The sequence below is a fragment of the Neophocaena asiaeorientalis genome, unplaced genomic scaffold (assembly GCF_003031525.2).
Source record: "Neophocaena asiaeorientalis asiaeorientalis breed wild unplaced genomic scaffold, Neophocaena_asiaeorientalis_V1.1 scaffold188, whole genome shotgun sequence".
In the NCBI taxonomy this organism is placed as follows: domain Eukaryota; kingdom Metazoa; phylum Chordata; class Mammalia; order Artiodactyla; family Phocoenidae; genus Neophocaena; species Neophocaena asiaeorientalis.
The window spans coordinates 4,929,368-4,946,196 of record NW_020174156.1 but is presented as its reverse complement, the minus strand read 5'-3'; the positions used below and the strand labels follow the sequence as shown (position 1 = coordinate 4,946,196).

The 16,829-nt window shown below is 35.7% G+C and overlaps 1 protein-coding gene across 3 annotated transcripts in view; it reads left to right on the top strand.

Moving 5' to 3' along the window:
• Positions 1–16,829, top strand: part of GNB4 (G protein subunit beta 4) — a 59,985-nt gene that overhangs the window by 30,057 nt on the left and 13,099 nt on the right. For 2 of the 3 annotated variants that reach the window (XM_024755123.1, XM_024755124.1), the window contains exons 3-8: positions 9,968–10,006; positions 10,727–10,833; positions 13,026–13,089; positions 14,745–14,907; positions 15,941–16,007; positions 16,110–16,311. In XM_024755123.1, the coding sequence (XP_024610891.1) occupies positions 9,968–10,006; positions 10,727–10,833; positions 13,026–13,089; positions 14,745–14,907; positions 15,941–16,007; positions 16,110–16,311 (642 nt within the window). Of the gene's footprint in view, positions 1–9,127; positions 9,251–9,967; positions 10,007–10,726; positions 10,834–13,025; positions 13,090–14,744; positions 14,908–15,940; positions 16,008–16,109; positions 16,312–16,829 lie in introns of those variants that run through there. The other variant, XM_024755126.1, reaches the window with a different exon arrangement.

Below are 16,829 nucleotides of genomic sequence, written 5' to 3'. Positions count from 1 at the left end.
AGTGGATACCTTAGGTGTCTGAACAAACCTGTCAAAACAAAGGAGGGATTTATTTTTTCTGGGATGATTAGAGAAGGCTTCATAGGCTAATCTCTGAGTTAAGATGTTGCTGCCACCACCAGAATGGATTCTTCACCATCTCTACTTTGTGTCACTTGCTCCAGATGCTGAGCAGGAATGACTGATTGGCCAAGCACATTGGTCACATGGCCATCTCATTTTTTAAAATCTTTTCTCTGTATCTGTAAGCTTGGTTTTTTGTTTTTTGTCTTTTTTTAACTTGCACATATAAGTGAGATTATGTGGTATTTGTCTTTCTCTGTCTGACATATTTCTCTTAGTGTAATGCCCTCAAGGTCCATCCATGTTGTCACCACAGATGGCAAGGTAGTCTTTTTTTATGGCTGAATAATATTCCATTGTGTGTATGTATGTGTGTGTGTGTGTGTGTGTGTGTGTGTGTGTGTGTGTGTATCTCACATTTTCTTATCCTTTCATCTGTCAACAGATACTTAGGTTGTTTCCATATCTTGATTATTGTAAATAATGCTGCAGTGAACGTGGGGGTGCATATATCTTTTTGAGTTAGGGTTTTTGTTTTCTTTAGATAAATACCCAGAAGTGGAACTGTTGGATCATATGGTGGTTCTTTTTTTAATTTTTGAGGAACCTACATACTGTTTTCCATAATGGCTGCACCAATTTGCAGTCCCACCATCAGTGCTCAGTGTTCCCTTTTCTCCACACCCTCGTCAACACTTGCTATTTCTTCTCGTTTTGATGATGGCCATTCTGACAGATGTGAGTTGCTATCTCATTGTGGTTTTTATTTGCATTTCCTTGATGATTAGTGATGTTGAACACATTTTCATGTACCTGTTGGCCATCTGTATGTCTCCTTTGGAAAAATGCCAGTCAGACCCTTTGCCCATTTTATTTATTTTTATTATTTTATTTTTTGGCTACGTTGGGTCTTCATTGCTGTGTGCAGGCTTTTTCTAGTTGTAGCAAGTGGGGGCTGCTCTGTTGTGGTGTGTGGGCCTCTCACTGCAGTGGCTTCTCTTTGTTGTGGAGCACAGGCTCTAGGCATGCGGGCTGCAGTAGGTGTGGCTCATGGGCTCTAGAGCACAGGCTCAGTAGTTGTGGCACACGGGCTTAGGTGCTCCATGGCATGTGGGATCTTCCCGGACCAGGGCTCAAACCCATGTCCCCTGCATTGGCAGGCGGATTCTTAACCACTGCGCCACCAGGGAAGTCCCCTTCTGCCCATTTAAAAAATCAGATTATTTGTTTTATTTTTCTGTTGAGCTCTATGAGTTCTTTATATGTTGTGGATATTAATCCCTTATCAGATATACAATTTGCAAATATTTCTCCCATTCAGTAGGTTGCCTTTTCATTTTATTGATGGTTTTCTTTGCTGTCAGAAGCTTTTTAGTTTAATGTAGTCCCACTTGTTTATTTTTGCTTTTGTTATCTTTGCTTTTGTGGTCAAATCCAAAAAATCATCACGAAGACTGATGTCAGGGAGCTTACTGCATATGTTTTCTTCCAGGAGTTTTATGATTTCAGATCTTGCATTCATGTCTTTGATCCATTTTGAGTTAATTTTTGTGTATTATGTAAGATAGTGGTCCAGTTTCATTCTTTTGCACGTAGCTGTCCAGTTTTCCCAGCACCACTTATTGAAGAGACTGTCTTTTCCCCGTTTTGTATTCTTGGCTCCTTTGTTGTAAATTAATTGATCATATATGTGTGGATGTATTTTTCTGCTGTCTGTTCTGTTCCTTTGATCTATATATCTGTTTTTGTGCCAATATCATACTGTCTTAATTACTATAGCTTTGTAATATAGCTTGAAATCAGGGCATGTGATGCCTCCAACTTTGTTCTTCTTTTTCAAGCTTGATTTGGCTATTTGAGGTCTTTTCTGGTTTTATACAAATTTTAGGATTGTTTGTTCTATTTCTGTGGAAAATGTTATTGGGATTTTGATAGAGATTGCATCAAACCTGTAGATTGTTTTGGGTAGTCGGGACATTTTAACAGTACTCTTCCAGTCTGTAAGCACAGAATATCTTTTCATTTATTTGTGTCATCTTCAGTTTCTTTCATCAGCGTCTTAGTTTTCAGTGTACAGGTCTTTCACCTTCTTGGTTAAATTTATTTCTAGGTAATTTTTCCTTTTTGATGCAATTGTAAATGGGATTGTTTTCTTAATTTCTCTTTGTGATAGTTCTTTATTAGTGTATAGAAATGCAGTTGATTTCTATATATTTATTTTGTATCCTGCAACTTTACCAAATTCATTTATTCTCAGTTTTGATGGAGTCTTTAGTGTTTTTTGTATATAATATCATGTCATCTGCAAGTAGCAAAAGCTTTACTTCTTCCTATCAAATTTGGATGCCCTTTATTGATTTTATTTCTTCTCTTTGCCTAATCACTCTGGCTAGGACTTCCAATGCTATGCTGAATCCAAGTGGCAAGCATGGGCATCCTTGCCCTGCTCCTGATCTTAGAGGGAAAGCTTTCAGCTTTTCACCCTTGAGTATCTTATATATGTCATATATGGCCTTTATCATGTTGAGGTACATTCCCTCTATATCCACTTTGTTGAGAGTTTTTATCATAAATGGATATTGGATATTGAATTTTGTCAAAAGCTTTTTATGCATCTGTTGAGGTGATTTTATGATATTTATCCTTCATTTTGTTAAAGTGGTGTATCACATTGATTGATTTGTGGGTGTTGAACCATACTTGCATCCCTTGAATAAATCCCACTTGATCATGGTGTATGATCCTTTTGATGTGTTGTTGAATTCTGTTTGTTAATATTTCCTTGAGGATTTTTGAATCTATGTTCGTCAGGGATATTGGCCTGCAATTTTCATTTCTTGTGGTGGTCTTGTCTGGAGTGACTGGCCAATCACTTGGTCATGTGCTGATCTCATTTAATGCTTGTAGCAACCCTATGAGGTAGATGGTGTTACTTCGTAGCTGAGGAGACTGAGCCTCAGTGAGATTAAGTAACTGGCGAAGGTAACATAACTATGAAGTGGTAGATCAGGACTCAAGCCAGGTGTATTTTGGTTCCAGAGCCCGTGCCATAGGTACCCCTGTGGCCCTGCCTCCCCATCATGTCTGCTAAGATCTGGCTCTGTAGCCTGTGCTATAGCCACATGAATCTGGTTGTCATTCCCTGAACATGCATTGCTCTTTTCCACTTTGTTGCCTTTTATCAAATCGTTTCCTTTGCCTGGAATTATACTACCTCTGCTCTAATTTTGTTCCTGGGACTTGTATTCATTGAATCCTAGTCTTCCTCTAAAAACCCTCACCAGAGTCCTGCACTTGGATTTCTTATTCTTTTGCTGGAAGGCAGCATTGCCTGGTGGAAAGGACATGGATTCCATCTTTTAATTATTTTGTGGCCAGGACATGTTTACAGCTTTTTTTGATGCTTAATGTCTCTGCCCACTATATAGGTTTGTGGAGAGGAGTAAACAAAATGACATGTAAAGGATTTAGATCAATGCCAGTAAGTGGCAGTTCCTTACTTGTACAGCCCTTTGGATTTGTGTTACAAGGCTGATTACAGCCCACCTGATATTATAGTTCCTTGTGCATATTTATCTTTACTACCTGTACTTGGCTGGGAAATTCTGTGTTTTAATTATCTTTGTATCTTACCAGCATCCAAGCAGAATATCATGGGCATAGTTGCTCACTGAATTATCTTTCGTGATTTCAAGTAACCATGTGTATGTAAAATGCCATGTACTTTTCTTATCAGTTTAATCATGTCATGCTATATTTAAAGACCATTTCTTCCTTCTTTCCTTTTTTTCCCCCTTAATTCCAGAAATATATTTTAACTATATATTTAACTATGGTATAAACACATGACGTAATAGAAATGTATGCTATTTGATGCAATACATGATTCATTTAAAAAGTTTATTTTATATTGGAGTAGCATTGATTATAATTCATTTTAAGTTAAAAAACAGAAATAGAGAAAAGGTAGATTGTCTTTTGTAATTGTTACCTGTTTGATTTGGAGTGAGAAACACCACTTTTATTTTGCACAAAGATATTAATATCAGAGCTTTATTTTTTAAGGTGGGCAATAAGGAATTCAGCTGTTCATTGGGAATGATTCTCTTATATTCAGTTTTATAATGGATAAAAGTGTTCGTAAGTTCAGTAATTTTAACTTGCAGTATTTTAACTGTGGTGTTAATATAAAGGTAAGCTCTATGAGGGCAGGGATTTTTGGTTTGTCTACTGCTCTATCCACGGTGCCTAGCATAGTACCTGACACAGTGTGCAACAGATTTTTTTATTGAATGACTGAATTAAGAAAGATCTAAACAGTGATAGTTCATTTTCATAAAGCTTAAAATCAGAGAGCTCTTTTTATAGAATTGTCTTCTACTCCAGCATTTTTGGACATGGCTCAGGCTGTCACTGTTGTTTCTGGGAATTCTTTTCATTGTAGGAAAGTGGGCTAAATTATTCCTTGCCAAATGAGGTTTCTAAACCCACAGTCTGAGAATGAGAGAATCAAATCATATGTTTGTGTAACTACTTATGAACACCCTTACATAGAAATATTCTAAGTGCTTATAAATAGGTTGAAAAGGCCGCCAAAAAGACTGCATACTTATCCAGTCTTTGTTGCAGACGGTGGCAGGCATCCCCTGGCTGAATGGAACAGGTTGTCCTTTGGGGACAGTAATTCAACAAATCGTGTGTGCCTCTCTGCACAGAAGCGTGCACAGCACACTGGGGAAGAACAAAGTTGAAGACAACACTACCCTAACCTTTGGGGGAAAAAATTGGAACAAATCTAGTAGGAAGAATTAATTGTGCTTCCCATGTATATGAATCCTCTAAATTTATTATTAACTGATAAACTTGATTTAAAACATTTTGTTGCTTATTAAACATGTTCTTTGTTTGCCGTTACTTATTTTGTTACATTAATTTTTGTTTCACTATCTTCTGTTTAATAATCCTCTTCAGTTTGTGTAAAAATTTAAGGTCTTTTTGAAAGGCTACCCTATAATACTTAGGCAAAAACACCTGCTTACATGTAGGGAATCTGCTTTTAATATAAAAATATAACTCATTATATAAAAAATTATTTTCCTGACATACCATATCTTTTTATCATGTTAGATCAAAAGTATTTTATTTCTGGGCTTCCCTGGTGGCGCAGTGGTTGAGAGTCCGCCTGCCGATGCAGGGGACACGGGTTCGTGCCCCGGTCCAGGAAGATCCCACATGCCGCTGAGTGGCTGGGCCTGTGAGCCATGGCCGCTGGGCCTGCACGTCCGGAGCCTGTGCTCCGCAATGGGAGAGGCCACAACAGTGAGAGGCCCGTGTACCGCAAAAAAAAAAAAAAAAGTATTTTATTTCTACTAACACCTGTATACAGTATACTTGCAAAGTATTTTAAAGATGTGTTATTTTTTAATTAAAAAATTTTAGTTGAGGTATAGTTGTACAATATTATATAAGTTTCAGATGTACAGCATAGTGATTCATAATTTTTAAAGGTTATATTCCATTTATAGTTATTATAAAATATTGGCTGTATTCCCTGTGTTGTGCAATATGTCCTTGTAGCTTATTTATTTTATACATAGTAGTTTATACCTCTTAATTTCCTAAGCCTATCTTGCCCCTCCCTCTTCCCTCTCCCCACTGGTAACCAGTAGTTTGCTCTCTATATCTGTAAGTCTTTTTCTTTTTTGTTGTATTCACTAGTTTGTTTTATTCTTTAGATTCCACATCTAAGTGATATCATACGATATTTGTCTCAACTAAAAGCTGCTTCTTTGAAAACATAAACAAAATTGATAAAGCTTTAGCCAGAGTCATCAAGAAAAAAGGGAGAGGGCTCAAATCAATAAAATTAGAAATGAAAAAGGAGAAGTTACAATGGACACCACAGAAATACAAAGGATCATAAGACACTACTACAAGCAACTATATGACAATAAGTTGGACAACTTAGAAGAAATGGATGAATTTTTAGAAAGGTACAACCTTCCAAGACTGAACCAGGAAGAAATAGAAAATATGAACAGCAGAATCACAAGTACTGAAATTGAAACTGTGATTAAAAAGCCTCCAACAGACAAAAGTCCAGGACCAGATGGCTTCACAGGCGAATTCTATCAAACATTTAGAGAAGAGTTAACACTTATCCTTCTGAAACTATTCCAAAAAATTTCAGAGGAAGGAACACTCCCAATCTCATTCTATGTGGCCACCATCACCCTGATACCAAAACCAGACAAAGATACCACACAAAAAAGAAAATTACAGGCCAGTATCACTGATGAACATAAATGCAAAAATCCTCAACAAAATACTAGCAAGCCAGATCCAATATACATTAAAAGGATCATACACCATGATCAAGTGGGATTTATTCCAAGGATGCAAGAATTTTTCAATATCTGCAAATCAATCAGTGTGATACACCACATTAAGAAATTGAAGAATAAACACCATATGATCATCTCAGTAGATGCAGAAAAAGCTTTTGACACAATTCAACACCATTTATGATAAAAAACTCTCCAGAAAGTGGGCATAGAGGGAACCTACCAACATAATAAAGACCATATATGACAAACCCACAGCAAACATCATACTTAATGGTGAAAAGCTGAAAGCATTTCCTCTAACATTGGGAACAAGAATGTCCACTCTCACCACTTCTTTCAACATGGTTTTGGAAGTCCTAGCCGTGGCAGTCAAAGAAGAAAAAAATATATAAAGAGGACTTCCCTGGTGGTCCAGTGGTTAAGACTCTGCCCTTCCACTGCAGGGTCTTAGTTGCGGCATGTGGGATCTTTTGTTGTGGTCCACAGGCTCTTCGTTGCAGTGTGCAGGCTTCTCTCTAGTTGTGGCGCACAGGCTCCAGAGCGCATGGGCTCAGTAGTTGCAGTGCGTGGGCTCTCTAGTTGTGGCACGCAGGCAAAGTAAATCAGAAAGATAAAGACAAATACCATATGATATCACGTATATGTGGAATCTAAAATATGGCACAAATGAACCTATCTGCGAAACAGAACCAGATTTGCAGAGATAGAGATCAGACTTGTGACACAGAGATCAGACTTGTGGTTGCCAAGGGGGAGGGGGGAGGGAGAGGGATGGACTAGGAATTTGGAGTTGGTAGGTGCAAACTATTACATTTAGAATGGTTAAACAGCAAGGTCCTATTGTATAGCACAGGGAACTATATCCAATCTCCTGGGATAAACCTGGGATAAATGGAAAAGAATATTTAAAAAAAAGCATATATGTGTAAAACTGAGTCAGCTTGGCTGTACAGCAGAGATTGGCACAACATTGTAAATCAACTCTACTTTGATTTAAAAAAATAAAAAAAATAGTCTACTTTGTTTGATATAAATATTGGTACTCCAGCTTTCTTTTGATTTCTATTTGCATGGAATACCTTTTTTACATCCCCTCACTTTCAGTCTGTATGTGTCCCTAGATCTGAAGTGGGTCTCTTGTAGACAGCATATGTACAGGTCTTGTTTTTGCATCCATTCAGCCAGTCTGTGTCTTTTGGTTGGAGCATTTAATCCATTTACATTTAAGGTAATTATCGATATCTTTGTTCTTATTGCCATTTTGTTCGTTGTTTAGGATTTGTTTTGGTAGGTCTTTTTTCTTCCCCTTTTGTTCTCCTGTGATTTGATGACTATCTTTAGTCTTGTGTTTGGATTGCTTTTTCTTTTTTGTGTGTGTATCTATTGTAGATTTTCACTTTGTGGTTATCATGAGGTTTGATATAGCAGTCTATATATATACAAGATTGTTTTGACTTGCTGGTCTTTTAATTTCAAATATATTTCAAATATCCTGCATTTGCATTCTCCTCATGATTGCTGGTTTTGATATCATATTTGTTTGGGGATGATTTTCTACCTTTACTCTATGTTTGCATTTACTGGTGAGCATTACTTTTTGTAATTCTCTTGTTTCTAGTTGTGGCCTTTTCTTTTTTGTCTAGAGATGTTCCTTTAACATTTGTTGTCAAGCTGGTTTGGTGGTGTTCTGCCTATGTTTTCTTCTAGGAGTTTTATGGTTTCTGGTCTTACATTTAGGTCTGTAATCCATTTTGAGTTTATTTTTGTATATGGTATTAGAGAATGTTCTAATTTCATTCTTTTACATGTAGCTGTCCAGTTTTCAAGTACTATGTATTTTAAAAAATATTTCTGAAATGACTTGGGTTATACTGTAAATATTCTTCCCATCACCTCAATTTCTAGTTGCCAGAACAAATAGAAGGGAACTCAGAACTCTTGCTTTTTGGTGATGCTTATTAACAAATATAACCCTGAATACAATGAGCTTATTAAATCAGTCTAGTTCAGTTTATTCGGGGGATGCAATTAAAAATCTTTTAACCATAAACCAAAAGTATATTTGTGCAATAGAATAGAATTGTGTGTCAATATATAAAGCCACATATCTATGGCCAATTTATTTTTTTAGCAAGGGTAACAAGACAATTCAATAGGGAAAGAATAGTCTTTTCAACAAATATTGCTGGGACAGCTAGATATCCACATGTAAAAGAATGAGTTTGGACTCCTACCTCATACCATATATAAAAATTAACTCAAAATGGCACCTAAATGTAACAGCTGAAAGTGTAGAATTTTTAGAAGTAAACCTAGTTGTTAATCTTTGTGACCTTGAATTAGACAACAGTTTAATATGACACTAAAGCACAAGCAAGAAAGAAAAAAATAGATAAATATACAAATTGGTCTTCTTCAAAACTATAAAAACTTGTGTGTCAGAGGAAACTATCAAGAAAATGAGAACTCAACCTACAGAATGGGAGAAAATATTTGCAAATCATAATCTGATAAGGGTCTAGTATCCAGAATATATAAAGAACTCCTATAACTCAACGATAAACACATAACCCAATTTAAAAATAAGCAAAGAAGTTGATAGACATTTCTCCAAAGAAGATATACAAATGGCTAATAAGCGCATGTAAAGACACTCCACATGAAAAGATGCTTAGTATCACTAATCATTAGGGAAATGCAAATCAAAACCACACTAAGATGCCACTTGACATCTGCTAAGATGGCTGTAATAATTTTTTTTAAAAAGAAGAAGAAGAAAAAGACAAGAACAGTGTTGGTGAGGACATGAAGAAATTGGAACCCTCATACATTCCTTGTGGGTATGTAAAGTGGAGCAGCTACTGTGAAAAACCATTTGACAGTTTCTTAAGATGTTAAACATAGTTGCCATATCACCCACCAATTCCACTTTTAGGTATATACCCAGGATAATTGAAAATGTATGTTCAAAGCATCATTAATCATAAAACCAAAAAGTAGAAACAGCATAAATGTCCATCATATTAACTAATGGGTAAACCAAATGTCATATTTTTATACAGTGGAATATTACTCAGCCATAAAAAGAAATGAAATACTGACACATGCTACAACTGAATGAACCTTGAAAACATTACACTAAGTGAAAGAAGCCAGACACAAAAAAGGTCATATATTGTATGATTCCGTTTGTATGCAATGTCCAGAATGAGCGATCCATTGGAAAGTAAATTAGTGATCACCTGGGGATGGGGGAAGAGGGAATTGGAAGGTATAGGGTTTCTTTTTTGGAGTGATGGAAATGTTCTGGAATTAGGTAATGGTGATGGTTGCACAGCATTGTAAATATGCTAACCAACCCAACTACACACCTTAAAATGATTAAAATGGTTAATTTTATGTTATGTGAATTTTATCTCATTAAACCTTTTAAAAATAAAGATTGTGTGGTACAGTAAGAAGTATATTTCAAATCTATATTTCCAATGAAAGTATTATTTTAAATCATATCTAGGGATTTCCATATCTAAATGTGTAATTATCTTTCTTTACTTCAGGATGCTAGAAAAGCATGTAATGATGCCACGCTTGTTCAGGTAAAATTTTTATTTTTCCTCAATTCATTTTATTAATTCACATGAAACTGCTTGATACTGATGCAAATGATGTTCAGATTCTCTTTATTAGTGTTTAATTGAAAGGAATATGAGATCTCTATTTAAAAACACGTTGTAATTTGTCAGATGCTGGTAGAAGTGCTTTTTAAAGCATACCTGTTAAAATGGAAGTCCGAAAAAATACAATAAAAATATGTACATTCATATAGTATATGTTTCTTTTTAGGTAGCTTCTGATTCTTTTGATATGCCCTGGTTAAGATCTTTTTTTCTTATATAAACTATTAGGAAGGTTTCATTAGTTTAATTAATATTGATCATTTTTATTAAGGAGATATTTTATGTATTGTTTAAATATAAAATTGGCTTTCTTTAGATAGTTAAAATTAGAAATGTTTTACTATTTGATCATCTGCTATTAGATTTTTATTTGTGGCTGTTTTTTTTACTAAGGTTGGAAGGTATGTCTGTTCTTTTTACTTAATAGTCTACAGAAGATGTTCTCACTGGAAGGTGTGCAAATAAATCATACTTTTTCTTGAACAACACATTAATCCTATAATGACTCTAGGAATTATTAAAATACCTTCAATAGCTATAAATTTGTTTTATGTCTGCTTTTTTGCCTATTAATTGTTTCTACTTTATTTTCTGAGCTACGTCTAAGGTAAAGAATGACATTCTCGTCACTTCCTATAGATCACGTCAAATATGGATTCCGTGGGGCGAATACAAATGCGAACAAGACGTACACTGAGGGGTCACCTAGCTAAAATCTATGCTATGCACTGGGGATATGATTCGAGGTTTGTACCTGCCATTTTCAGACTGTGTGCAGAATTATTTTTGTTGAGTCATCATTTGCATTTTCTTTTTAGAAACAACCTATATCTACGAAGTATTTGCAGAAAATGCATCTAATGTGAACGCTTTGCTTTTAATAAAAGTATTCATTGATACTTTAAAAGTTTAGAAACCTTTAATATGGAAAACAGATTTACCTCTCAGAAATATCCTTTATCAAATGATTTAGGCAAAGCGTTTAGGATTTCTTTTCTTTGCAGTGGGGTATACTTTGTGTTTTTTTTAACATGCCAAGGCAGTTTTATTGTGTATTAACATTGAAATTTCAGTTAATAAGGAAATATTTGTTGAATATTGCTATGTACAAGTTACCAGATCTTGCCATAATTATTTATTACCTAAATTCACAAAGGATGGAATTACATAAAACAATGACATTTTTGTTGAATACATCTTTTATTCCCCTAACCCCATCATACAAGTGTGTGTATATTGAACACACACACACACACACACACACACACACACACACAGCCACCATCTGGAGTGCAGTTGGATGGTTGGTCTTGATGATTTACTTTGTTCATAGGGTCACAGTGTGGCCTGTGCTTTTTCCAGAGTATCTGGCACTGCTTCCATAGTGGTTGACTTGTTCCTTTGATTTGGTTCATCTAATTGGGAAAAAGTCTTAACTAAAAAATTATTTTTTAATAGAAGTTGCATATTTTTTCTCTTCTTCCAGGAGAACCTAAAAATGTTGCTACCTGTTGCTAATGCCTGGCACATCTTGATGTAAATAAGATACTTGAATACAGTAATATAGAACTTGTGCCTCTTAGGAAGGAATAAATAAAATTATATAACTGGCAACTGACATAAAGCTAGGCCAAATATTTTATTCTTTTTCTCAAAGAAGTTTAAGAAGTAATCTACTCATTGAGATAGCAAATGTGTAACTCGAAATACAATCACTTGAAACAATGTTAATGGTTCTTACTTTCTTATAGTTTTCTCAAGACTATTAATCTTAATAGAGAACCAGAAGTGTCAACAGAACCTATCTCACATTGTCTTTCTACCCATTCTGATTATCAACTTGTAACTTAATGTCCTTCTCAACTCAATGCTGATGATGCCAACTGATTTTTGAAGAACTTTAGGTTCCATCCCATACCCTGTGGTTAGATCTTCCCTTTCATAAAACTTACAGTAATTGCTACGTAAGAACCTGATGTTATTTACCTACAGTGAAGGGTGATAGGGACAGGAAGGTGATTCTTTTCACTGTATATCTATCCTTTTGTAGTTTTTGAATTTTATACCATAGTGAAAAATAAAATTCCAAAACAAAAAATTCAGTGGCAGGTAACTTAGTCAAGAGTTCATATTTAGCCTGGCAAACAGAGCTTTCTGTAGTTTAAGCCCAGTCCCCTTTTCTAAACTGTTATTCCCATTTCTTATAAACTCTGTGTAACTGGGAAATTCACAATTCCTGAAATACCTGTTGTATTTTTCCATCCCTTGCCATGGAACATACCCTCCTCATAGAACACAGACTTCTCTATCTTTAGCTTTCGAAATTCCATTTTTTCAAGACTTGTTTTCTTTTGCAAGACTACTTGAGTAACCCAGTTAGCACTTATTTGTCCCTCATTTGTTTTCCTATGGCCTTTATTTTATACCACTCCTCTATTTTCATTTACCTAATTTATTTTATTAAATGTCTTATCCCCACCAGATGATGGAGGGCCCCAGGGTAGGCGGTATAGCCTGTTTTGTACCCATAACACCGCCTTGCATTCACAGGCTCTCAATGGATATTTTTAGATTGAATGAAATGTGGTTCTTAGGCTTATATGTACTCTACTGTCATTATATTTAAGTCAGTACATACTAAACCAGTCAGCTAATAGCTACCAGAATCTTGAATAAGAACTAGAATGTTGTTACCATGAAAAAGTTGTTACAACCAGAGACATTTCTAGTAAAATGTCTAAAAATATTTAATGTTGAAATTTTTTGGCATGCAGAATAGATTTTTTTTAACTTGTGAGAATATTTTCTGGTATCAAGTTTTTAATTCGAAAAATTATTTTTGTCTTTTCTGAACTGTTCTACATTAATGCAATGCATAACTAATTTAAACTACTTTTTTCCTCTAAATGTCACATTATTTTTGTGTTTGTTCCTCTAGGCTACTAGTCAGTGCTTCCCAAGATGGAAAATTAATTATTTGGGATAGCTATACAACAAATAAGGTAGAGTTTCTTAATCATCCTCTTACATAACCTTTTATTTGGTTTGATGTCCACCAATTCTTCCCTTTATTCTATTACTTCAAGCTTTAATTTCTTTCCAGGATAAATTTACTCCGTTAATTTTAACTCAGATCCTTTCTTTAGACCTAGTGTTTGCTTTTAATATTTAACCTTTTCTTTTTATTCCCAAGGACAACTACAGGAATATAGTTCAGTGTGTCTTATTTGAGTCCCATATTTCATACTTGAATATTAGAAGACAGTGTGCATCAGTTTTACATATAAATGATTTTTTTTAAAAGGTCCCATTTCCTAATGTGACAGCGACCCTGCAATTTTTATTTTTAGTTGTGGATAAGCTAGATTGTTTTCTTTGGTCCACACTAGGCATTGATTTGTGTTTCTGGACTGCTCAGAAGATACAGTAGATTGGAGGCAAATTACAACTTGTTTAGATCCCTCGGTGGTAAAAGCCAGTGGGTCCTCTTAATATGTCCACTGGAAGGAACCCCTGACATAGAGGTGTTGAGTGGTCATGAAGAAGCTCCAGGAAAATGCTCACAAGTCAGATACTTCTAGATTCTGTGTGCACTTATACCACTGTTTCTAGTAAAGATTTAGAAGTACTATTTTGTGAAATAAACAGTAACTTCAGCCTGGTTGGGAATTTAAAGCTAGCTAAGACACATTTGTAATATAATAGTTTTTCTGTATCAATCAGAATTGAGTGTGACTTTCAACTATATTTTCCTAAAACAGAAAAATATTCTTTTAGATTAAGTGAGAGCATAGTAATCCCACAATGTGTTGATTCTGTGTATGGGCCACTTAGCCTTTACGTTCCCATTCACATTAAACTTTGCTACCTGACCTGCAAATGCTTGGTGTTGGGTAATAAGGCATCATACAGTGGTATGAGTAGATCAGTGCAAACTATTACCATTGTTTGAATTCGAGCCCAGAATATGTGTTATTAGAAGGTCATAGTTCTTTGTGGAAGAACCACTCTGTTCAACTCCAGTACTTGTATTATTCAGTGTTATGTTAGAGGAGATTCATCTTTTGAGCACTAATGCAAAACCAAAAAATTTTGTTAAGTTCTGTAACATTTACACTTAATATTTCAAATGGCTCTGTTAGTGTTGAAATGTCCTACATCCTTGTTCTTCTTAAAAGAATACTTTCTGAAAAGAGCACTTAAATCCAAATGATTTGATAATAATACAGAAAATATAACAGGCATTTCAGTGTGCATTAGTATTTTATTTTTTTTATTTATTCTTTTTTGCAGTACGCGGGCCTCTCACTGTTGTGGCCTCTCCTGCTGCGGAGCACAGGCTCCGGACGCACAGGCTCAGCGGCCATGGCTCACGGGCCCAGTCGCTCCGCGGCATGTGGGATCTTCCCGGACCGGGGCACGAACCCGTGTCCCCTGCTTTGGCAGGCGGACTCTCAACCACTGCGCCACTAGGGAAGCCCTAGTATTTTATTTTTTATTGTTCACTTTCTCAAACCATTTCATTTTTATTTTACTTGGCCTATTTTTTAAGTACATTTAAATTGCAGTAATATTTGCTTCATTGTAAATAGGTTTGAAAAATTAATGACTGTTTTTGTACTCTTGACTTAGTTTTTGTGTTGTATTTGTCCTATAGATGCATGCTATTCCTTTGAGGTCCTCCTGGGTGATGACCTGTGCTTATGCTCCCTCTGGTAATTATGTTGCTTGTGGAGGACTGGACAACATCTGCTCTATATATAACTTGAAAACCAGAGAGGGAAATGTGAGAGTGAGCCGAGAGTTACCGGGTCACACGGGTGAGCATCACTACATATTGTCCTTTTCTCCTAAACCTGCTTCCTCCTGAAGAATGAGCTCATCAAGGAGAAGGAGTGACAAAGTGAGATCAGCTGGCCAAAGGATGCATATTAATCAAGTGAGAGTAGAAATTACCATGAATCTGGGAAACACTGACTTTTTATAATTATACAAATGATGACCATACTTCTGTTTTTCTTTCAGAAAAGTATTGTTTTTAATATTGTACATCAACTATACATCAATGAAAAAAGAAAATAAATAACTCCAAAAAATAGTATTGCTTTTGTAAAAATTTATTGCGAAAAATTCAATCAATAATGAAAAATACAAAAAGAAAGCAAATATAATTTTCTGTATTCTCTGCAAACCTATAGCAATTATGGGATTTTGGTGCTTAATTATGTAATTGAAAGTGTGTATCAAGATACATTTATGAAGTATTTTTCACTATGTGATAGTGCATTCAATGTGCACACCATAGTTCAATAATATAGTATTTGGTTAGCAGTGTTAATTAGGAATTTATCACCACTCACCAGGTTTCAGCCTCTCTGGATTCTTGGAAGTACTATTTGGCTGTGCTTTTTACACAATCTCAATAATGGTATTGTTCCTGAAATTTCCATATTTTGAAGCACAGGTGAATTCTGAGCATTTGAGTGCCACCTTTCCTTCCCTGAGGTTTTTAAAATATTTCTCCAAGGTACTTAACCAAGTCTGCTATAGATTATAATAGATATTTGTATTAAGGAGTATCTTTCTCTTAGGTAATTGTAGTAGGTGGAAAAGACTGTGTCTTTTACACAAGTTTGTAACTTTGAGTCATCAACACAGTAAATACCTAGGAGAGTTTGTTGATAAAATTCAGTTGCAGGCAGCATAGAGTTGGAAGTAATTAAAAGTAGAACTATAGATTATACTAAAAAACACTTGCCCAGGTATTATATTTTTAAAAATATATATTACTATTTCATACGGTAATTGAATTAATCAGTGATAACCTAACATTTGTTACTCTCTATGCTGTAGGCTACTTGTCCTGCTGTCGTTTTTTAGATGACAGCCAAATTGTTACAAGTTCAGGAGATACAACTTGGTAAGTTTATTCCAGAAGATTACTGATTTTGAGGTTGAGGATGGTAGTAGGAACTAATGTAAGAAAAGAGCAGTCATTAATTATTTCTATTTTTAATTATAGTGCTTTATGGGACATCGAAACTGCCCAGCAGACCACTACATTCACTGGGCATTCTGGAGATGTGATGAGTCTTTCTTTGAGTCCTGACATGAGGACTTTTGTTTCTGGTGCTTGTGATGCCTCTTCAAAATTATGGGATATTCGAGATGGAATGTGTAGACAGTCTTTCACTGGCCATGTGTCGGATATTAATGCTGTCAGTGTAAGTGAAGAGCACTTCTAAGGAAAATTTACTGTGCATATAAAGTGTTGAACTCTATAGTATGATTTTAACAACAGATTCCCTTCAAGGATTCTTACAAGTAGTATGCTTTTATGACATTTAACCCCCAAATAACAAGGGTTTGATTTTTTTTTTTTTTTTTTTGCGGTACGCGGGCCTCTCACTGTTGTGGCCTCTCCCGTTGCGGAGCACAGGCTCCGGACGTGCAGGCTCAGCAGCCATGGCTCACGGGCCCAGCCGCTCCGCGGCATGTGGGATCCTCCCGGACCGGGGCACGAACCTGCGTCCCCTGCATCAGCAGGCGGACTCTCAATCACTGCGCCACCAGGGAAGCCCAGGGGTTTGATTTTTAAAAATGGAAAGGTTTTAATCCATAGGCCTAGGTCCTTATTTGCTGGTAAACAGGAATAAGTTTTGTGTTTTTTTTTCCAGATTTAGAGGGATAGATCATCTTGAGCAAACAAGCAGATCATGAGTATCAACAGTGTGTTCAGAGG